The 24,581-nt window shown below is 38.7% G+C and overlaps 1 protein-coding gene across 2 annotated transcripts in view; it reads left to right on the top strand.

Annotated features, from left to right (window-relative positions):
• THSD4 (thrombospondin type 1 domain containing 4) overlaps window positions 1-24,581 on the top strand; it is a 240,197-nt gene that overhangs the window by 203,590 nt on the left and 12,026 nt on the right. For both annotated transcript variants that reach the window (XM_054168869.1, XM_009911250.2), the window contains 6 exons: window positions 10,822-10,997; window positions 15,026-15,122; window positions 16,067-16,309; window positions 17,415-17,544; window positions 18,469-18,673; window positions 19,065-19,238. In XM_054168869.1, the coding sequence (XP_054024844.1) occupies window positions 10,822-10,997; window positions 15,026-15,122; window positions 16,067-16,309; window positions 17,415-17,544; window positions 18,469-18,673; window positions 19,065-19,238 (1,025 nt within the window). The remainder of the gene's footprint in view (window positions 1-10,821; window positions 10,998-15,025; window positions 15,123-16,066; window positions 16,310-17,414; window positions 17,545-18,468; window positions 18,674-19,064; window positions 19,239-24,581) is intronic.

Below are 24,581 nucleotides of genomic sequence, written 5' to 3'. Positions count from 1 at the left end.
AGCTTCAGAGAATATCACTGTCCAGAGAACAATATTTGCTGCTTTTTGGCTGTTAGGCCAGTGAAAGCTTTTATATATGTTGCTCAGCCAGTACATAACTCATATTGCAGTGGTTAGCAGTATTATTCCATGACTTTTTTACGGTGGTGTTTTTTTGGTGTGTGGGGTTGTTTTTTTGTTTGTTTGTTTGTTTGTTTTAGTTTTGTTGTTGTTGTGGATTTTGTTGTTGTTTTCTGTTGGCTGATTGGTTTTTGTTTGGTTGGTTTGGTTTTGAATGGTGGTTTGGGGTTCTTTAAACCAGAAGAGACTGTCAGTGGGGATACCCGCAGTGATTTTCTTCACTTGTGTGGAGATGTTCTTGGATCAGGTGTTTATGGTTTCTTTAGATGGGCAAGGTTTGTATTTCAGTTTGCAAAGTTTTTATCAACTAGTATCAAAACAAAAATTAACAATTACAAAAGAAATAGAAGGGGTGGAGAATGTAAAGGTAAGAAGATGATAATTGAAAAGTAATATGATGGGAAATACCAAAGCTCATTCTAACAAAAACTCACTCTAACAGTGAGGTCTTTGAAGTATATGGGAGAATTTGAACCTGGATTTATGTATCTATCAAAAGCAATGAAAGACATATCTGTGAATTGCTGTTTACCTGGATTGATAATGATCACCTCCATAAAGATTCTTTGGCTCCATTAATTTGTTTAACCTAACTTCATGCCTTTTTTTTTAATGTAGGTTGCTCAATAGCTTTACTGAATGCCTGTTTTTTAAATTCAACTGCTGTATGTTACATAATAAGCTCTGCAAACTTTGGCAGCTACTGCTAGTTCTGCTTCATGGTATATAAAGCAGTTGCATACCACATGCCCAGCATCTGAAAGATCCTAAAGCCTCTCCTAAGTCTATATAGTTGACCTTCTTTGGCTTTCTTTTCTCAAAAAAAAAGGTCATTTTTTCGGCAGTTCTTAGACCATTTCTGTATTCCATTAGTCATGAATAAAAGGGTAAATTGTAAGTTGCATCATATGGTTCCAGTTTAACAGTTGAAATTAAATAAAGGTCACATAAAGAGCTCAATTGGTGAAGTAAAAGCCATGAAGAAAAGCAAAGTTTTTAAAAGGTTGTTTTAGTTCACTTGAGCTTTTAGTTCCTCCTTGTCAACATGTTTTTGGTGATGTTTTGTCATTAATATCAATAGTTTAATAGCAGGGTAACTAGTGAAGTAGTGCTTACATGTTAACTGTTGGAATCTATGCTTTGAAGCCTCAAAAGGCTGCAGGTGGAATAGATGTGTTGAGTAAAATCTTTTCCTGCTTGAAGATGGGCAATTCTTTGCCAGTGAAGCACGTAGCATGGAGGCCACCTGATAAACTTAATTTTCAGTGCTGTATAGGCAGAGGTCAGCCTGAATGAAGAATGGGACTGAGCAGAATGAGATCTTTGATTCTTGTTTCTGAGTCACTTTGGCTGTAAGTTATACTGGAGGTGAGTAGATGGCAAGGGAATTATTCAGCAGAAATTGCAGTGCAGTAAGCAGAGTTTCTCCTAAGTGATGTCCTTTTCCACTTTAAAGCAAGCAACCTTGTCTTACATTGCAGAAGAGGGTGGAGTAAGGCTTTCCACCATCTGTGGCTCCCTGATACAGCATCAACATTCTCCAGAACTGTTTCAGCCACTTTGATCTTGTTTTGTTCTCAGCAGGATTCTAGAATCTGAGCCAATGTGTTAGCACAGCACTCGATCCTGAGGTGGCACTTGAAGTCAAATTTGTTTGCAGAATTATAGTACACGGAGGTTTTGGATCACAGTTTTATGCACATAAACAACTTACTGGACACAAAAGTGACAGCTTGCCCTGTTAATGTATTAAGGGCATGGGAAAGGATCTCCAAGGTGCTCACTCAGTGGAATACAATGTGCATAGTGCTTTGATTTGTGATTTGACAGTAACCTGTGAATGTAACCACTTTAAATTCTGGCAATAATTGTGGTCTAGCTGCAACGCACCCCTCCAAACCCCCCACCCCCACCCCCTGCAAAAAAGGACAAAAAAGTAGCAATTAAGAGAACTGATTTCTCTTATATTTACTCTCTCCCTGATAAAATTCCTATTTTTGACTTTAAGCAGATCAACATAAGTCATGCAAAGTTAAAGACTTGGTACTCGGGTAAGAATTTATGCTGTCATTCGGTAGCATGAAATCTTTTTCTAGACTTCTTTCTAGGCTGTTGCCATTGCACCAATTAATTAATTTGTGTTTATAACACAAAGCCAGTTTAAATTACTTTTGGGAGGGTAGATATTTAACAAGATTTTTACTCACAGCATTCATACAAAGACACTCTTATTTATCTCAACTATGGAAAAAATGTTCACAGCTGAATATGAAGCTAAGTGTACTAGATGTACTTTTCCAGAAAGTACAACTAGTCTAACAATGTTAAAAATGCTGTGTGAAGTGCAGGAAGAGTAGATTGTATATGAGATAATTTTTGGTTTAAATTAAAGTTAAGGCTATAGCTAATTATTTTCTGTAGTTCTGAAACAGTCATTCTGGAGAACTTCTACTAAAAGAAGAAGATGGAGCTCATCAAACTTTAATATAAATTAATTAAATATGTGAAGACATACATTTTTCTTTTCTGAGGTAGACTTGTAAATGAGAAATAAATGTGGTTTTGAAATGTTGAATATTTAATGTTCAGTATGACAAATGCATTGTGGTCATATTTCATTGTTTAAGAGCATAAACTTGGCCTGGTTTTGCTACTGAGATTCCTTTAGCTCCTCTGGAAAATCTAGTCTTATATTAATCTGTGTATATAATACTCTTTGCTCAGTGTATTAATCAGGAGACCTGTGGGAGTGGAGGCAGAAGGTTTAGGAAATCACACTGGAGAAATACTATCTGCAGAGCAGTTTGCAGGAGGTCTGCTTGCACAGTGCAGGTGTAAGAAAACATACTACTTCATAGTAAAACAAGGGGAAAGCATCTTTCTTGTTGTTTACATATTATTTCCCACACATGCTTGGGAAAACTTTAGTTCCCGATGGCAGAATAATTATATAGTATGTACTAGTGATGCTTAACTAATTTTCTTCTATTATCTATTCAGAATCCAGACTCCACTGTTTTATCTGTGCTGCAGACAAAATCCTGCCATTAATTAGCCAGATTTATTTAATTATCTGAGGATAGCCTTACAACTTGAAAATCCATTTTTATTCCATGCTTCCATAAAAAGAAATTGATCATAGAACATTTTTGTTTCATTCGTTTAATAAGTAGCTTGAATGAAGAACAATGACAGAATGATAAGGGATACACTGAAATGATCTGTATTTGGGATAATCCTGTGGTTCTTTTAATGAAATAATTCAGTCATCTATTTTGTTGTTCTTGGACCCATAAAAATCATCAATGCAGTTGGATTTATTTCCATTTTTGCCATGTCTATAGGTTTCTGGGCTTACTTCCAGGTATCACTTGCGTGTTTGATAGCTTTGTCAAATAAATATCAAATCAGTTCAGTCCCAGAACATCTTTTCTTATGTCTTATGTGCAGACTAACATAAACAGTAACATATGTAAGACTGCCCCAAGCCCTTATAGCCATGAAATAACATATGAGAAAGTGGATACCAATACTGAACTGATTTGCTGTGTTCTAGCTTTCCTCTGACCACCCAGTTTATTGTGCCAGGAATTCATCTTCTGGCAAAGTATTCTCAGGTTAATGGAGACAGCCTTTCACTAGTGTGTATTTTATTTTTCTTTGCTAACAGCCAAATGCTTTGAAGATCTGTGATAAATTAATGTTGGTTTAAGCTGATGACCAAGGATTACTATGCTGTTGTCAGCTTTTATTAGAAGACAGAATAAGTGAAGAATTGACCTTTTTTTCAGGGCTGAATGGACATGGACAGTGGAACTATGGTTTAGTTTGTGGCCTATAATGGCCCCTGAATTAATCAAAGCTTCCCCTATCCTTACCAAAATGGCCACTAAATGGATCATAGCCTGTCTTCTCCTACTCATTATAACCTCTGATCTCTATTTGGTCTTGTAACTTCAGTCTCCATGCCAGTGCGCTGTTCACATCTACCTTGTGTGGTGACCCTGGTTCCAAGCTTGGCATATGATGCTGTGTGCCCTTACTGTAACCAGCTTTTCAGTAGGAGAAAACTATTTTAGCTCTCTTCTGTACCCTATTGTCAGCATTTGTTCAAGTGTTACTGGATTTGAGACTTCAACACCTTTGTCAGACTTGCTTGAAATAAGACACTAGGTTTGTAAATCCCTTCAGAGAGTGAGGGTGACAGACGCTGAGCCAGAGGAATTCATGTACTGAGCTAAAGGACCCAACAGTGCTTTGCAGCTCCACAGGTCTGTGTGTTTTGAGTTACAGTTTTCAACTTATTCAGCTTACAGTATTCAGCAAATACACAAAGCATCCAAAATTCTTGAGAAAGTCCACTTGAAATTCGAAGCAGCTTAGGAATATTCATTAGCTCCAGTTTTTCATTGTGAGGAGGTAAAGCTATTTATCAAACAAAAGAAGCATTTATAATTTTCCATTTCAGCTTTTGATTATTACAAAGTACAGTGCTGCAGAGATACCACAATTGGCTGGTTTAGCTGTCTTACAGCTCCTCCTGTTCTTGGCAATTGTTAGGAGTGCAAGGAGGTACAAAACACCAGCTGGAGAAGAGAGTGGGGTATTTAAACATATGCATTTCACTACGCTGGCCCTTCTGACTGAAGTAGTGTCTAGATTAGGGGATAATTCAATTGCATTTATCCACTCGTAGGATTTAGGCCAAATGTGTGCTTAGTTTCTATGCTGGACTAAATAATGTGCAACTGAGCTGTGCCAGAAGGCTCAGCTATCCCATTCAGAGCCATTAGCAGCCAGTCCAATTAACTCCCGAAATACAAGGACGAGATTCTAGCTTAAATTATGTAACTAAGCCAACTACTGTAATCTGCAGATCCAGTGGGAGTTTCATTGCTAAAATATCACCTGCTGTCTTGGAAAGGTGTCCCTCCAAGAGACTGCTAGTCCTGAATGTTGTTTGTTATTTCTAAATAATCGGTATACAGCTCTTGCCAGTGAAGAGTATTTTCCATTTTTCCAAAGGTCTGGTAAGAAATATATTGCTAAAAATTCAACCCTTTTTCACAGAATCACACATCATCACAGAATGTTAGGAGTTGGAAGGGACCTCAAAATATCATCCAGTCCAGCTGCCCTGCCAGAACAAGATCACCTAGTGTAGATCACAAAGGAATGCATCCAGATGGGTTTTGAATATCTCCAGAGAAGGAGACTTCACAACCCCACTGGGCAGCCTGTTCTAGTCTGGAGAGGAACTCTTTACAAAGGTAAATCAAGAGATAGTGAATTCAAACTAGAAGATAGATTTAGATTAGACTAGATGACCTTTAGTTGGACTAGATGACCTTTAGAGGCCACTTCAAATGCAAACCATTCTATGAATCTATTTCCCTCCCACACTATTGTTCATCATTGCTACACAGTCCTCCTTCACAACAGTTTTCACCAGGAAGTAGCAGGCTTATTCCACACACTGCTAAAATGCCATCATTTTCATACAGGGTGAAAAATAAAACCAACCTATACTGCAAGGGGAAATTTCACTCCCTTTGCAGTAAGATGTGGGCCCAGAGCTGGGTCCACACCCTCTCAATCCTCCTATATCTCTGACTAATTCATCCAGAGTCCCTTATTCAGCTGAGACCAAAGTGCCAAACATCACTTTAGCAAAAAAACATGAGAGTGGTGAAGCCCTGGAATGGGTTGTCCAGGGAGGTGGTTGGGGCACCGTCCCTGGAGGTGTTTAAGACCAGGCTGGATGAGGCTCTGGCCAGCCTGGTCTAGTGAGGGGTGTCCCTGCCCATGGCAGGGGGTTGGAACTAGATGATCCTTGTGGTCCCTTCCAACCCTGACTGATACTGTGATACTATGATTAGGATCAAATTTTTTGTGTAACAGATTGCCCAGGGAAGTTGTGGAGGCTCCAGTCCCAGAAGTGTTCAAAGGCAGGCTAGATGGGGCCTTGAGCAACCTGGTCTAGTTGAAGATGCCCCTGCCCATGTCAGGGGGATTGGAACTACATAATCTACAATCTTTTAGGTCCCTTCCAAGCCAAACCATTACCTGCTTGTATGAAAAACCTCACAATTATCAATTACATATATGTTACTCTGCTGATCAATTCCTATGTCCTTCTGAACCACAAAGGTCCCTTGAGGTGCTGCATTTCCCAGAACAGTAGATGTGCAACTGTAGATACATTTAACATGATTTCTGTACAGATACAAGACATGCCTGGTTCTTACTCCATTCCTCTGTCCTTCATCTTCTTCCCATTTTGCTCAGTTGACTTTAGTGCCAGCTTTTCTGTCCTTCCTCTTAAGTATTTTCAGGATAAACCTGAACAATGCTAAAATTATCTCTCATGGGAAACAGTAGAAGATTTGCACTGATTTTAGTGGAACTGGGAATTCAGTTAAATCCTCCTACCCTTTCAACTGGAGGGAAATTTTTGTGCAAGTTGGGAGAGACTGAGCTTTATATAGATTATTTTAATAGTACTTACTAAAATGTGTTTGAGGTGCATAATTATAGAGAATGGCTAGGTAAAAATAAATGGGAAGCTCATACTTCTTTATCACACAATGTCACTGTGGAGATTAATCATCTAAGTCCTTTAAGTTTAGCTCGTTTTACTGAATAGAAAACCTGCTCGCTTTGGCTTCTTGTTGGAATGATTCTTGCCTTCAGCAAATACTGTTCTGGCCTTTTGTTACTAGTCTTACTCATAAAAGACAATAACTGTGTTGAAGAGTGATGTAATTTAATTCATTGCAGTCCATACATTTTGATACAAATTTGGAATCAAAACACTCCTGGTGTGGAATTGGATTGTTGTATCTTTAATTGTGGTAGCAGTTATTGATATTCTGACTCAGAACAACATTTGCATGTATAGTTAATAGCATACCATTAATGCCTTCACACTATCCTCATTTTAATAAAGCCTATCATGCTAAAGAGGACCAAGCATATTATTTTTGTGCTAGAGCTGTCATAAACATAACACTAACATAAAGGTGAGGCTTGTCTTTTATTTCTACTTATTCTTTCAGTTGGTTTGTCAGTAAATATTAGTATACCCTACAATAAACACTTTTAGAAACTAGTTGTATGCTCTAGGTGTGCTATTTAGAGTCATATCTCAATGTATTTGAGACAATTGGTTAGATTTTCAGTGTTGCACACTGTTCCTGAGTAGGACTGACTATGATGAGTGGAAGAGCAATAGTGATGCTGAAGGACAATAAGTGTCATATAATCACATATTGTGAAAATGTCATGAATGATTGTATGCATATTCCATAGTAACTTTCATGTACCAAACTATTAGAATTTGAAGTGTGAGAATACTGTAGTCATAATGCAAGAGATAGGATAAAGCCTCTAATGTTAATAATAACTATAAGGGAAGATTGCATTAAACAATGTAGGGAAATACTGCATCCTTTTCTGATAGAAGCTGAAGATGTATTCTTTACTCTAACATGCAGATTAAATCTGAAATTTCTTTGGAGATTTTATCAAAGCTGTTGAGCCTGCTGTAGTGTCTGGACATGAATAGATTATATTGCTAAATGAGAAATCAGTTTTGTTTCTCAAAGCCTGTATTATTCATTGCAGCAGTAGTTAATTGTCTCTTCTGCTTTGCTGCCCCAGCATTTTTCTTGTGCTGATGCATCAGCATGGCTTTTGTAATCGGTAGTGAAAGAAGGAACAGATGTAACTGAGTGAAGAGGAAGCTGTATCAGCAGTAAGATATGAGAGCAACATATTAATAAATATGCCAAAAAGAAAAAGACTGTTTGCTGCAGTGGCAGAAAATGAGCATTTCTGTTTGCAATGATTAACCTGAACGTCTACCTGTAAGCAAATAAATTATATTTTCTCTTAGCAAGTAGGGGAAAAAAAAAGAGGGGGGTGGGGGGACAGAATTTTTTTGAAACCTATAGTGGGATTTGTTGCCTTGGATCATCTGCAAGAAGACAGACAAGGAGCTCTGAGCAAGATTAAGCTTCTTTCTCTGAGGACAGTCTTAGAACTATTAAAAAAATAAATTACATTGACAGCAGTATTTTACTGCAAAACTTCATTCACCCATGGTGCTGCTTTGGAGATTTGATAAATTGATAAATTGTCTTGCCATTGTAATTAAAACCTGGCCAATACCTGTCAAAAAGCAGTGAGTTCAACAAGAGGGCTGAGACTGCATGAAAATTATGTATGGCATCTGTGACAAATTTGTCTGTTACGTATGGCCATAGCTCTTTCAGGAATGCATCAGATGTTCATGAAGCAATATTTTTAGATTGTTACTTTGACACAATTAAATTGTAAATTTAATGTACATTTTTCACAGTCAGACCAAAGACACTAAGGTTCTGACACCAAAGCATAGAAGAAGTTGTGTGTTTCGTTAACTTCTTTCATCATAGTGCTTATTCAGTCCTTTTTCAAAGTCATAGTATTTACCACAACTGTTTCTGGGCACTCTCTTTAAAGATGCTGGGAAGGTGGTGTTGTTTCTAAGACAACTAGTTGAGCCAAAACATTCTTAAGTTTAAATGTAGCTTAAACAGCAACAGAATTTTATTTTTCAGAAATACTTTTACTTATCAAAGTAAAATACCAAAAATATGCTTCAAGTGAGATATGTCAAGTAAAAATTCTGCTGAGGTATAAAAATAAGATATTTAGTACACACTGCCTGTAAGATGCTTTTCTTTAATTGGCAGCTGCATCCATCTCACTCTCATTTTGTAGCTGCCTCTGTTGAGGAAAATCATAGAACAATTTTTTACTGCATTTTATCAATCTTTGACTTGCATCTTGAATCTACAGCTTGTCGAGGTACCCTGGATTAAATTGCCAACAAGACATTTGCTGTTATCTTCAACAGGATAGGCCTTCCTTTTGTTCCCACTTGTTAAATGTAACAAGTGTAAATAGCATAGAAGTAGTGTGAATGGATTTTGTATTTAACCTCTATGCAATAGCATGTGAGCTGTGATTTTTCCTTCCAGCACTGCATGAATAATGGTGAAGCCATTTTCTTAGCTAACATTGGTAAAATATTTTTCAACTAATGTTCACAGTAGAGACACTGTTTAGTTAATGTGTCAGTAATGAAAACTGGGAAACAAGTAGCTGTATGATAGCTCTTGTGAAAATAAACATGTAGCATTATGTAAAATCAAAATGTGTGAACACAGATGAGAACCAGACTCAATCCTGTTAAACATTGGGATACTTATAATAAAGGCTAAAGTAATTTATATTTGAAACCTGAAGATTGTATCTGTATTCTCATGTCATTTGTTACACCACTTTGATAGAGTAGGTTGCTGAGTCCTTATCCTTTCTAGAAATGTGACTGTATTGGTTTAGTGCAGGGATGATCAATAAAGCCCATACAACTGAATTTACATCTAATGTTTGTAGTTAGATAATATACCAGTATTGCTTACCTCTGTTTGTGCATATATGATAAAGCAAACTAATGCTAGCTGACTTGAAATCACAAACATAAGTGAAAAATTTAGTTGGGTGATGCTTGAAAATTGATTAAGTCTAACAAACAATTAGCATAATGTGCCTTTAAATTGACATTTTGTGACTTTCTCACCACACGCTCACGCTGGTGTTCTTCAGTGAGAGGCCTGCAGCAAAAGCAGAAAGTCTGCTTCTGTTGATTGATTCAGTTAATTCAGAGGTCTGGAATGTGTAAGAACAGTTTAAGTTTCTTGTCTAATGTGTCTTACTGTGGAATTAAGGCCATAAATTTAATTTCCCATCATTTAGGCCATGCCTGTAAGGTTATAAAGTGTTTTTTCCCAGCAGCACAAATACTGCTGTTTTAAAATCTGTAACTGTAATAATGCATGAAATTGTGTGTGTGTCAAGGAGTTTCTGACCTTAAGGGCTTAAAATGATAATTACATAGATAAAGGAAGTAGGAACAAGAAGGTATAGAGATACCTAGAAATACCTAGACTTGCCCACAGTGACAGATGGAATGCACTGTACATTTGGATATTGAATCCATATTTTATCCTTCCCTGGTTAGTATTTGGTATGCAAAGTCACTTTCCCTGATGCAAGAGATCCCACTGGTATTTTCAGAGAGCTTGTCATTCCAGACAGTGCTGCAGATCAGGGCTCTTGCAGATGTTCTGGCCAAAAAAAAGGCATTCCAAAGAGGAAATAGGAGGAGTAGCCAAATGGCTTCATGAGGAGTAAATGCAGCCCTATAAATGCGTTCCTACACTGTTACCTGCTTCTCCACTGGCATTGTGTAATGTACTGACTTTCTGTATCTGCCTCTGTGTTTTGTTCTAAATTACAAAAGAGGCAATTCAATGGGAAGTGGAGGAAAACTGCTGCTCTTCCTTGGCATCCATTTGTGTTCAGTGTATGTTGCTGGCTGGCTGTGAGGCATGTGAAAAACTGTTGAGAATGGTTTCCAAGTTACCTGATTTTTCTTGCTTTTTTCAGCATAAACATACCAAGTGTTTGCACAAAGTTTACTAAGCCTGGGGGATTTTTTGCATAACTGCTCATGTAACTGTGTTCTTTTCAGCAGTCACACAGCTTTGTCCCCTGGCACTGTAAAGTACCTTTGGGTGCTCATAGGACACCTGTATGCAGAGGCGATCCCCTCAATCTAAATCCTTGTGTTTCTGTCCCTGTCCTCTACAGCATTGCGGAGTCGATCGGGACGGTCCATCATCAATGGAAACTGGGCAATTGATCGACCTGGGAGATATGAAGGTGGTGGGACAATGTTCACTTACAAACGCCCCAATGAAATCTCCAGCACTGCAGGAGAGTCGTTTTTAGCTGATGGTCCCACAAACGAAGTCCTTGATGTCTATGTAAGTTTCCTGGGTATATATTAATCTTCCCGGTGAAAAGGAAAAAAAGTGTTTAGTTCATTGTTAACATACAACAATAACATTGCATTCAATACCAGTACTGTGTCACTCTTTTGTTCCTTTAATTTTGAAACAGCATTTTTGGTGCTTTACTATTGCTTGCTGTTACTCCCATCTTGTTCTAGACCACATGAAACTAAATAACACTTAAGCCTTTTTCTGTCAGACTTTATTGATCCAGTAAAGCAAATTTGATATGTTCAATGAAATAGAGATAAAACATGCAAATATCTGGGGGGGATACTAACTGGATTTTCTCTGGATACTTTCCTACTCCAGCAAACTTGGTGTAGTTTAATTTTACAGTGAAATGAACCTGAAGGGAGGTTGTAGCTGGGTGGGAGTTGCTCTCTTCTTCCAGGCAGAACAAGAGGACACGGTCTCAAGTGGCACCAGGGGAGGTTTAGGCTGGTTATTGGGAAGAAATTCTTTACAGAAAGAGTGATTGGCCGTTGGAATGGGCTGCCCAGGGAGGTGGTGGAGTCACCATCACTGGAAGTGTTTAAAAAGAGACTGGATGAGGCACTTAGTGCCATGGTTTAGTTGATTGGATGGTGTTGGGTGATAGGTTGGACTCGATCTCAAAAGTCTTTTTCAACCTGATTAATTCTGTGATCTGTGAAATCCCTAAATCAGACATACCCTCTCACAGAGTGAAATCATCTCAGTTTTCTTCAAAAGAAACTAAAATAAAAAAAAAAACAGAATGCAGGATTTGGTGTAGGGCAGTTTTAATACAGAGCTGTGCTAGTAGAACCTAGATAGTAACAGCCATTTGGGAAAGAGAGAAGAAAAAATTGTGGCTAAGAAAGGGGAATCACACTGAAAAAGCTCTTTGCCTCAGATGAGACAGATTTTTACAGCATCATATTGAAATAAGAAATATAACTGGAATTGATTACAGCTTATTCAAGGATAAATGGTGTGTTTCTGAGATTATTCACTTTCACATAACAAAATCCATTCACTGGAAAAACTAGATTAATTAGTGCAATGGTTGTTTCATCTATTTGCCCTTAAATGCAGTATGGGGTGGAAAAGTGAGTGTCCTGGGTTGCTTCATAGAAAAAATGAATAGTAGCTACCCTGATTACTCAGCTGGGAAAAGTTAGATGTTGACAAAGTCATTCCCCATCTGCTCAGTGGTGTCTTACTGAAGCAGTATAGTAACTGTACGAACATTACCTCTTTTTGGATAACTTCTAATTGATTGCAATATAAACCTTGCAAAAGCTTGAAAGATTAAATGCTTGGGACTCCTAGATTCTGCAATGCAGACTCCACATATCTCAAGTATCTATGTCATTGTGTAGTTGCAGGGTGCTCTTAGCTGATAATTGATTGTTTTATTGATTTGGTTGTTTTACTGATTGCCTAATACGTAAGGACCCAGAGAGAAAAGGATCAAAAAATGGATTAAACAGATGTTTTCAAAGAAATACCATAAAAAACTCTTACCTTAAATTTATCACATTTTACTTCAGGCTTAGTCTCTTCTTTTTGTTTTTGCTATGGGTATGAGAAAGCTGGCATGGCAGCCATGGCTTTATCAATTTTGCTCTGTGCCTTGTGCTATGGATTGCCAGATCTCATTTGTCTGGATTCTTACCTGAGATGATTCTTGTAGATTTGAGGCATAATACAATTCATCATAAGGTGATATTTCAGTGTCTTTTTCATAATAATGTGGGGTAATAGAAATGGATAGTGCTAGATTACAGAAAATCAATCATCATCAGTATGACACAGCCTCTCTTATGGGTTTGAAATTTGTAGCTGTGCAGATACAGCTATCTTCTTTCAGACTTTGTCTTGAACTTCCACAATCCTGTAATTCTCTTTTCATCCATACTCCCAATCTTCGTGCTGTCTGTAGAAAACTGAAGAGATTTGCAGATGGAAACTCCAAACGGCTTTCTGGTCATTTTTCCTGAGATCATACAGTCTTTCTTCCACTATAAAAATGTAGAGGAAAGGTAAAGCAGGTTATCATTAGCAAGACAAAAAAAAAGATACCTGTTTTGTCCAAGAGTGAAGTATACGTTGGTACAAAGACTTAGATCCACTAACTCAAAGCCTAACTACTGCAGGAAAGCTGTGGCGATATGCTCATAGCAATTTTGTCAGTTAAGCTCTTTATAACAAGTGCCTGTCAGTTTTGAGAAATGTTACTGAAAAACATTGGAAACCATTGGAAAATTATTCCTGGAAGAGTCTTAAGAACAGAGTCCTGGTTCTGGAAGGTGACATGTACCCTTCCTCTGAAATCAGCTTCACAGTTCTCTTGGGACCAAACACAAACAGGGTGTATTTCTTGGATAACACAGTGACACGGGAAGGACAAACCATGACAAAAAATGTTACCATTATTAGATGGTTCAGAAAAGTGAGTGATCTCTAAGGGACAGAGTTTAGAGGAACAAGGTATTATACTTGGCAATGAAAAAGTGATTTTGACATAAGGGAAAACAAAGGTCTGAATTGCTAGCTGGTGTTAGTTTTTGTGATGAATTTAGTGAAACCTTGAAGCATTAAGTGTGCTCTGCTGGGTATGCCATTGGCATAGTATGACTTTGTTCTTTTCAGCCCATGGTCTGCCAGTGCAGGCTCTGGTATTTGGTTTGGTTTTGTGGTAGTCATTTTTTTTAAGAGGTGTACTTCAAGTTAAAATGCAATCTGAGGCTTCCCCCAGACCTATCCCCACAAAGAGTTCAGGACTTAGAAAGCAGCAATGTCAGCAGAGGCAGTACAAAAGTAATCAAAGCTAAACTAATGAAATGGCTAATGGCATCCCTGCATTTCTGGTGTGAGTATGCTCAGGCTCTCAGCAGCAGCAGCAATGCAAAACAAGCCAGTTGCATATGGAGTGTAGTGCTAACAGTTGTAAACAGCTTTCAGAAAGTCACATCTTTCTCGGATCTTACTATAGATAACTACTTAAACAAGCACACAAGAGGTGACACTGACTTTCAGATGTGTGCTTATGTGAGCTCACATGGGCTTGTGCTGCAGTGTCCTGAAGCAACTTGGCTTAATTTTTTACATTTACAGAAGAAAAGCTTTTGTTACCTGCTTGTGTTTCATAAAGAACACTTTGTTAGAGTTTGTCTACATCTTCATTCACTTGAAAATTAGTAGTGTGGAAGGATGCAGGAGGGTTGCACAGGGACTCCAGCTGCTCTAACAAGTATGTGGGCCTTTCTAACCCTTTCATGTGAGCTTTATTAAGCAGTGCTTATGGCATAATGTTATTCATTTTAACTAGTTGATTGTGGAGTCTCCATTGAGTGGGGCAGAGATAGCTGCATAGCGGTGAAGGGAACAGTTTGAGTTGTGATGTGGTACATGCAGAGTAGCATGTATGTGCTGTCTGCATGTGCTGTGCTCTAATGGTTGGATTCAACATTCTTGAAGGTCTTTTCCAACCTAAATCACTCTATGATTCTAGTACAACTGGGGAACCTTCAAATAGGCACTTGGTTAGATTTTTTTGGATCGGGGTCTGTGGTGTTTATTTTCCTTTGTGTTGTTTCTTCTGTACTTGTGCTTTCTCAGGCATCTTTCAAGCTTCTCCTGTCTGAGAATGTTTCAGCGACCTTAGGACTGTCTCTTTTGCTGTGGAGGCCAGGTGTGAGCCTCTGCTGGGGAGAGGTGAGGCTGTGGCTGGTGCAGCCCACTGGCACACCTTGGCCTTCAGCATGTCAGGTTTACATATTTTTTAAAAGATTTAGAAAAATATTTTCTCTGCTGCCTCAGGCTAGCTCAATTTGCAGACATAGTAACCTGTATTTATTTTTTTCCAGTAGCAAGTATCTCTTTTTTTGCATTTTTTGGAGACAGTTATTAACCGTTGTTTCTGTCTTGACCAGGGATAAACCATGTTATGTAGCTGATCAATTGAAGTACATATTCAAGCTTTAGTAATGTCATAGTTAAAGAAATTAATATATGACTGGTTTTCTTTTTAGATGATACATCAGCAGCCTAACCCAGGTATACATTATGAATATATCATTCCAGGAGACAATGTCATCAGTCCTCAGTTGCTTGCTCACAGGAGGCCAGGTAAAATGCCACTATTTCCTGTTATTAAACACATTTTGTTACCCAATAAGCTAATGGAGAAATCCATACCATTAAATTAAATTGTAAATGCTGCCATTGATGTGAGAAGCCCAGAGTTTGACCTGATGTGTTGAAAGAGAAGTCTGCATAGATTTGGTAACTTCAGAGAATTTGTTGTGTCAGGAATTATTTGTACAGTACCAGGAATCTGGTCACAGATTTCTACTTTTGGTAACAATTCTGTTGTTAAAATATGAACGATGGCTTTGCACGAGCTGGAGTGTTGTAACCATGTCTCAGAAATTAAATAGAATACTATTTTTCTCTTCAGACTTTGAGATAGCTTAAAAGAAAGTCCTTTGCAGTTTCTGTTTTCTCTCCTGACTGGAGAGGATCAAAGAGAAAACTGTTTCCTACATAAGTTGAAATCTGGACAGCTCATTCTTCTGACTGAATTGTGAATATGTGCTGTTAGCAATATGTGTTAGATGTGTGCTGGTATGAAGTTCTCAAGGACAGTAGAAAATTTGCAAGCAAGTTTGGTCCCACTTTTAAATGTTTGTGGCTTGCCTTGATAAGTTTCCAAGTGTGTTTGCAGCCTGTTTGTTATGAGGAGCAGCTGTGCTGTGACACAGGGAGGCACAGAAGACAGAGCATGGTACAAAATAAAAAGCCTTGGGAAATTTTGATGCTCGATACATTAACTCTACAGTGTATTTGGAGATTCTTTAGATTTTAATGTATTTGCTGGCTGAGACTTGGTTATCTTAGTTTAAAACAACACAATCTTTGCAGGAAACTATTAGGAGGCCTCTACATAGCAGATGAAAGCTGCTTTCTAGTTTAGTGATGCTCCAGTTGTGATTATTAGTGGATAAAACACAGCATGGTGTTTGCAAGTGAGACTCATTTTCACAACTTTTTTTGTTACTGTCCCTCGTCAGGGGAGCCATTGAATGGCCAGTTAGGAATGCCAGAAAGTACACATCAAGAGGATGAGGATTTGCACAGGGAGACAGACACTCTCACTGGACACTTAGCTGGAACTTTTCCAGTTATTCAGCCAGGAAGATTTCCTTCTCATCAGCCAGAAAATCAGGTGCCTGCTGTACAGCCACCAAGACAAAACCGAGAACACAACTGGAAACAGATTGGAAAAACTGAGTGCACTACTACATGTGGGAAAGGTAAGTGCTTCATACACCATGCACAGCAAATAGGTGTCGCACAGCAGCATGGTGGGAAGAAGCAGTGTGGCTATTCGTCAGCTATTATATGCATAAAGTATTGCTGGACCTGGTGTTTCCTGTCATCTTACAAACAAGATGTTTCAGTATTAAGGTAATAGAAACAATATCATTATAAGCTATGTAAATTAAAAGGAAATATATGGCATTTGCCTCTGCAAGGAAATATCTCAAGATTTTATGGCAAGCTGCTCTCTCTCACATTCTTGATACACAGCTGTTTTCCACAGCATTCTTTGGCATTCTTTATCCTTCCATGAGGCCTCTCCAGATTTGTCAGGTACATCCCCAGTGTCTTTGTGTGTCTTTGTCAATGGATTTCTAATCTTTATGGGAAGATTTCACAGGGATTCCATCATCTATATCTTTGCCTCTGCTGCAATAGCAATAATGTGACTTCAGAAAACTGAAGTGGGAAGGAAGAGGGATGGAAAAGGACTGGTATTTACATTATATTTCCCAAAATTCTGAAGTATGTTGTCAATATCAAGGTCAGCCAGTATAGTTTTACTTTTAAAATGTGACCTTCTTCAGAATGATCACACATCATCCTTGCATTTCAAATGGCAAACATGAAATCTGAGAAGGAAAGCGTTGCAGGAAAAGTTTGTGGAAGAAGTGTAAATGGTTTGTCTGCTCATCTGATTGAATAGCATCAACTTGTGCTTGTTTCATTCTGTGGGAAAAAAAAAAGTTAGGTCTAAGCTAAGAAGAATGTTTCTCTTTGAGTTCAGAGTTAATTTCCCTGTTCATGGTTTCTATCTCTGCATAATTCTGAATATCTGCACCAACAAGGCTTCAATACAAATAAACAATTAGGCATGTGAAGTTACTTTTAGAATAGCCTAAAACAACTAAAATCACACTGGTTTTAAGTCAGTGGGTTGGCTTCAACTGGCAGTTGTGGGTTGTATCTTGACCGCCTCTCTGTGACTGAACTTGGCTTGGCTTGTAATGAAATGCTCCCTATTACTGTGGAGGTGTCCTCTGCCACTGCAGAGTCTTTTGCAATGTGTTACCTAATTTTTTTCTTTCTTTCTTTCAGGATCTCAGTACCCAGTTTTCCACTGTGTCAACAGAATCACACATGAGGAGGTACCTGAGAGTTATTGTGACAGCAGCACCAAACCCATTCCAGAAGAGGAGGCATGCAACCTCTTCCCATGTCCAGCTTTGTAAGATACTATTTAAGTCAAGTGAAATAAAGCCATTGTTATTGAGATTTTGCATGTGAAAGAGACTCTTCTAAGGAGAGAACTACTATGAACTTCTAAGAGCTACGCACTTACTTTTTACCTTTAGTTGGTGGCTTTCTTCCCCTTCACAGGGAGCAGTAATAGCATTTAGACAAAACAGAAGTTGGGAACAAGTGAGTGCAGCAGTTTCTCAAAACGTGTGTCCAGGCATGCACACTATACGTGGTTTCTCTATAGGTAAATTTCTTTCAAGGGATAGGATTCTGCATGTACCTGTCTAAAGAAGAGGCTTGTAGGTTATATTGCTTCACATTGGATCAGTGTGCTGGAGTACTCACCTGTTCATTCCATGCTGTCATATTTAAAGATGAGGCTGATTGTGCTCACAACAGCCCTTGCATAAACATCACTTCTCTTTCCTGGAATCCAGTAGTTCTTCAAATGGAAGACTGGGTTCTGAGGTGATTGTCCTTGTTTTCTGTGCACTAATAAAAGCAGCTTAGCTGTGATTTCCATCTGAGAAGACACTTGCCATCAAGACACTGTGACTTAAAATTGGCTGAGCAACTTCTTAAAATGGAAAACAAACAGGGGAATTTTCATTAGAGTAATAATTGATTGAGTCTGGGGGGGTGGGCAACAAAAGCTAGTAGTAGTTTAATTAATGTTTGTTATGTGTTTTGAAACAATGAATTGTGGAATCTGTGTGCTTGCTTATTATTATCAGCCAGTACAAGTACATAGCATTGTCTTCATAAAAGGTGGAAGTTATTCATGGAGAGACTTAAGTGTTACTTCATAAAAGTCTGTACCAGCATCAGAGTCATGTCATTTGAGTTCTGTTAAGATTATTACTAGAGAATTCTCTACTGAATTCGTGTTCTGTTTTTTTTTCCCCTTTAGCTGGGATATAGGGGAGTGGTCTGAGTGCAGTAAAACATGTGGCCTTGGTATGCAGCATCGACAGATCTTATGCCGGCAAATGTATGCCAATCGTACCTTGACAGTTCAGCAGTACCGCTGTCAGCACCTGGAGAAACCAGAGACAACCAGCACTTGCCAGCTGAAGATCTGCAGTGAATGGCAGATAAGGACAGAGTGGACTTCAGTAAGTATGATTGATTAATGTGGGGCATAAACTCACAAAAGAATAAGAATTTTCTTCCAGTTTCACTAACCAAACATAAAATTTGTTTTTGTTTAAAACAGGGAGGTAGAATGTGAAAAGCCTTGAAAATATATGAGCCTTAGTTCAAGAAAACCAGAAAGCTGAAAAACAGTGATTGAATAATACAAAGCAGGCAGCTGTGTGGGTATACAGATGTGCACAAGCTTTCTGGGCAGTGCTTTTTTAAAAATTCTATATGGAGTAGAGTTGGGAGAGTCCCAATAGGTTTGCAAGTGAGGACAAATTCATTGCACTTTCTCACAGCATAACCTGACAAACCACTGCAGTTCTTGCATGCAGTCCTGTTGCAATCTCTCCTTTTTTTCCACAGTGTTCAGTGCCCTGTGGAGTGGGGCAGAGGACCCGGGATGTCAAGTGTGTCAGCAACCTTGGAGACATTGTTGATGATGAGGAATGTAACATGAAGCTACGGCCGAATGATATTGAGAACTGTGACATGGGTCCCTGTGCTAAGAGCTGGTTCCTTACAGAGTGGAGCGACAGGGTAAGGCTTCTCACTATCTTTGTGCTGCCAAATCTTCTAAAAGAAGGGCTTCTTGAGTTTGTGTTAAATAAATGAATGCATATAAAGGGCAAATATGTGGGTACAGGGCCAAACATCTGGATTTAGAATTGGCTCTGTGTCTCAACTTCCAAAATATTGAGTGTGCTGAGATTTATTATTCTGCCTTGATTAGCTCTGAGTCTCAGTATTCAGACTCTGAAAGTTTCCCTACTGTTGTTTTTAAGGGATGGAGTTTGAGGCTTGGTGTCTAAGTTCAAGTTCAAACCATAAAACTATTATCCTGTGGCTGTGAAAAGAAGGGAAATACTTCATAAAGTCAAGCAAGGTTGATTCAGGTTTTTGTACTTTGTGAACATGAATTTGGTTTTTTATTCCAACAAGTCAGTTTCTCCACATTAAAGCAATGAAAAGCGATTTAGCTTGTGTCATGACTGAGCTCAGAGTCGTTGTTCAGTAGCAATATTTATATGCCTTCATTTAAAAACCTACTAATGTGGGCTAAGAAATGCCTGGTATTTTGGTCCCTCTTGTGGATACTTGCATATCAGTTCAATTTGTACACAAATACAGCTTTCAGTCTGCAAAATCCTGATTGCATCTCCATTGAAGCTGTAAGATTACATTCATAACTTCATACATTCATTATTTTGAGCATTTTGTGTTATTGTCTCTGAAAGCCAGGAATGTCTGGCTCATAGGTTATGCGTTAGCTTGAACACTCACAAGATTTTCCATGTTTTAGAGAAAGAGGTTGAGTGTCACAAGTACCTGGTATACCACATAATTTTTAAAGGGCTGATGAGATTTGCCTACAAAATTTTCATACTCCATACTCAAACAGATTTTATAAAGAAAAAAAATCTGTTACACTAATAAGTGTTTATTATTATCTGAACTTTTTCCCCAGTTGTTATTCACCCAGTGCCTGCTCTTGCATAGCATGGACGGAAAGTTACAATGTAAAGTCTAGGCATTAATGCAAACGGCAAAGTTTTTGATGTAGGGGAAGTGACAGTGCCTTTATTTTTAGCTTGTAGAGCTGTTCTTTGTACAGTGCCATTAAAGAGAAAATGCATCCTACCTTCAAAGAGATCTTCCTTGAAAATGCTGACCCAGCTACCAGCAGCTAGTACAACATAAAGCATGTATGTTCCAGGGAACGCTCAAGCATCAATGTTTTCTTCATTATTCTATATGGATATTTTGTCCTCTACAGAATTAAAAGTAGGTTTTGTAGCTGAAGGTTGGGAATGTGGAATATTATTATGTCTATTTATCTGTATTAAATGAGACATACAAGTGAAGCAGGTAATGTGGCAATTGTTGAGTTTTTTTCTTGCCACAAATATTTTAGAGTCAGAGTGTAAAGAATGGATTTTGTTACCTTCTCAGTTTATATAAATGTACAAATCATTTTCTTCCAAATGCTTGCTAATGTAGTTGGCATTACTCGCCATCACTTCTCCCAGTAGTAGGTTTGGAGTTTGATTCACAAAGAGAATGGAAGGAGCAGCTTATTTTAGAAAGAAAAAAAAAAGTAGATTTGGGCTAGAATGTGCAGAATCTTCTAAGGTTCACACATAGCTTATAACTTGGATGTTCAGAGACATGTAGTGGCAGTGATTTGAGTGGTAGTCAGTGGAATATAGGAGTTGTTAGTTGCTTTACAAAGTCAAGCCTTTCACCATTGACTTTCATATTGTGCCTTTCAAGGGATGTTTCTGAGGATGAGAGGTCTCCAGTTGTAGAGGAGTGTCATGGAATGGAAATGGGAGTTCCCAGGTGTATGGACTTTGCATGCATAATTTCCCCTAACTATAAGATGTACTTTTAAGCCAAGCCACACTTCAGCAATAAGCATACATCAATGATGGGCAGCCACAAATGGTTCAGATAAGCAGCCAAAAGTTCAAATGCTTAAAGAAAGCTTGTTCAAACCTCTTGAGTCTGCAAAACTGTGGTGGAAATCTCACAAGAACAGACCTTCTTTGTGAGATTTATTACACGCCTACTTTAAGTCCCAGCTGGAAATACCACAGAACAGTCTTTCCCATTGTGTTTTGACATTTTAGCTGTGGTTAGAAATAAGAGGTAAAAGAACTTACCAAAACTTTTGAGATCACTGGAACTTTGAAATGGCTGAGTTCAAACTTGGTTACAGCCATAAGAGAAGGCCTGGCCTATACTTTTCTGAACCCATTTTGCAAACACTTCATGAATATTTCATCTGCAGCAAGTAGAGATTTCCAGAGGCCTGGCAGAGATTGGTTAAGCACGCACTTTCATTTTCTGCAAGGGATATATCAAACTAACTCCACGCCCGGATTTATGTGATGCATTATAGCCTTGGTTAATTAGTGAAATATCAAGAAAAAGCATAGTAATATTAAAATTGCATTTGTCTTTGCTGCCAGCAGATGTTAAATTTGAGGATTTGATAGCTGTGACATGGATCTGTGCAGAATTTGATGAGGGTATTCTTTAACAGAGGGAGAGAAAGAGATGAATAGTTTCATTACAGGGATAGGATGTGATTTAGGATTGGTGGAAAGAGTTTTGTGGGTTTCTTATATTACTGAAATACTACAAAGTTTTAATTGATGCAAAATCATGCTGTTGGCTATCATTTTCATTTGGAGTTTCTGTGGTTCTGAATTGGCAGAGCACATCATTAGATTCCCTAAATGTGACTTCTGCAATACACTGTATGTGTACCTGCAGAGCATGTGCAGAGTTGTGTGCAGGAGTTGTTTCCTTCACAGGATGGGCTGTATATAACTTCAGTCCATAAACACTTGGCTACCTTCTCACTATGTTCTCCTATCTTGTTTTTTCACCACATACATTTATGCATTTTATGGCCCACCTGTTTGCCCCCATGGCATCATTCTTCTTGGATTCATTTTCTGCACAGACTGATTCTTTATACACATTCTTAATCCTCAGTAATGAAAAAAATCCTCCATTTCCAGAAAGTGTTAGGAGTCCATTGTATGTAAGTTACATGCACACTTTAACCTGTGAAGATTGAGTTGTATGGCTACCATGTGCACACTGGTGGAACATGTGAAGGAAGGAAGGAAAGCAATTCATCCTTAAGAAACAAACCCTTATTTTCTGCAAAGTATATTCTCTGTGATTTGTCTTTGAAGCAGATGTAAACAGCACATTTTGATGTTCTCCAGGCTCAACCTTGAGAGAAACAGAAATTTTTGTTAATTTCAGTGGGAAAGATTTACAGGTTAAAGTCTGTAGCAGCAAAGTAAGGCTCATCACTTTGTATGTACCTGTCCTTATTGTTCTATCTTGAGTATAAATATGAGAATTCATGTAAGTTTCATGACTTTGTATTTTATGTAATCTGTAATTTATTTTTTTTATTATAGAGAGTCTGGACAAATTTTTGCAGTATTTTCATGTATGTTTGCAGAAAGATGGCCTCCTGTCTCACAATTCTCTTAAGATGTCATACTTCATTAAAACAGTAGAGTTCCAGTAAATTGCATCCATTAATCAGTAGAGTAAAGCTGGTGAACCTTACTGAACTTAGCAACAATACTGGATTGATGGGAACAGATGAGATTCTTGCAAATGTTTCACATGACTGGTTATTTCACAGCTCTAATTGCTGGAAAGTTTACTTCTCCTGTGGGTCAGAAGTAGGAAACTGCATTCTCCTGATTTACAGCAATGGGAGACTCACTAGTGTTTCCTTCCAGCTAATTGGAGCATTCCCCTCTTGCATTTCTGTTTATTCCTCATTGCCATCTCCTTTGTTAATTTGTTTCTCTTTTTATGTTTAGAGCATACCTAGAAAAGAAGCCAAGATACAATCAATTCTTAATGAGATTTTGAGGCCAAAATAAAATCTTTGGAAGAAAGAAAAAATGCTGAACATCAGGGAACAAAATCAAAACAGATCAAACACATGCTCTGGATTTCAATTTAAAAGGAGTAACAGCAATGCTTCTGTAGTATCTTACATTAGAGAACTGTAGTATGTTTTGTAAAAATCACACTTTGTTCCTCACAACAGTGGGTTTGTTGACTAGTCAAATGTGGAACCACCAATGCCTGTTGCAGCTTGCCCTCTTCTTCCACAGTTTTTATTTTAAATGTGGATAGCTCACCTAAAATGTCCTGGATCCTGAGGAAAAAAAAAAATTAAAAAGAGACCACCAAGGGGCTCATACAGGCATTCCTTTAGTTTTGGTTATCACTGTTTATTTGTTTTCAGTATAGATGTGGCATGAGATTTAACACATCCAAGTGCCGGGTTCTGCACATTGGCCACAACAACCCCATGCAGAGCTACAGGCTGGGGTCAGAGTGGCTGGAGAGCAGCCAGGCAGAAAGGGACCTGAGGGTACTGGTTGATAGTAGGCTGAACATGAGCCAGCAGTGTGCCCAGGTGGACAAAGCAGCCAATGGCATCCTGGCCTGCATCAGGAACAGTATGGCCAGCAGGAGCAGGGAGGTCATTCTGCCCCTGTACACTGCACTGGTTGGGCCACACCTTGAGTACTGTGTCCAGTTCTGGGCCCCTCAGTTTAGGAAAGATGTTGAGCTGCTGGAACGTGTCCAGAGGAGGGCAACAAAGCTGGGGTGGGGTCTGCAGCACAAGCCCTATGAGGAGAGGCTGAGGGAGCTGGGGTTGCTTAGCCTGGAGTAGAGGAAGCTCAGGGGAGACCTTATTGCTGTCTACAGCTGCCTGAAGGGAGGTTGTAGCCAGGTGGGGATTGGTCTCTTCTCCCAGGCAGCCAGCTCCAGAACAAGAGGACACAGTCTCAAGCTGCACCAGGGGAGGCTTAGGCTGGATGTTAGGAAGAAGCTCCTCATAGAAAGAGTTACTGGTCATTGGAATGGGCTGCCCAGGGAGGTGATGGAGTCACCATCACTGGAGCTGTTTAGGAAGAAACTTGATGGGGTGCTTGGTGCCATGGTTTAGTTGATTAGATGGTGTTGGATGATAGGCTGGACTTGATCTCAAAGGTCTCTTCCAACCTGGTTAATTCTATTCTCTTCTATTCTAAAACAAGATAAAATACACCTTTATATTGATTTCATGTGACAATAATATGGAAATAGAACTTTTGCATTCTTCATATATAAATGTGTAACTCACTTCAGGATTTGCAGTGAAACATGAGAGCCAGGGGAGTTTGGAAGGAAACACTGATAGACTTGCAGAGATTTGTCTTCTTCTCTAATGTGGGCCTCTGCCACAATGCAGCTGCTATCAGTGAAAACCAGTATATACACATCTGCATGGCAGGAAGGAGCCTTGCCAGCTATGGTATCCCAGTTAGGTCAGCAGGACAG

The sequence above is a fragment of the Dryobates pubescens genome, chromosome 17, assembly GCF_014839835.1.
Source record: "Dryobates pubescens isolate bDryPub1 chromosome 17, bDryPub1.pri, whole genome shotgun sequence".
Classification (NCBI taxonomy): Eukaryota; Metazoa; Chordata; class Aves; order Piciformes; family Picidae; genus Dryobates; species Dryobates pubescens.
Note: the sequence above shows the minus strand (reverse complement) of the source record. Positions and strands in the feature narration are given on the sequence as shown.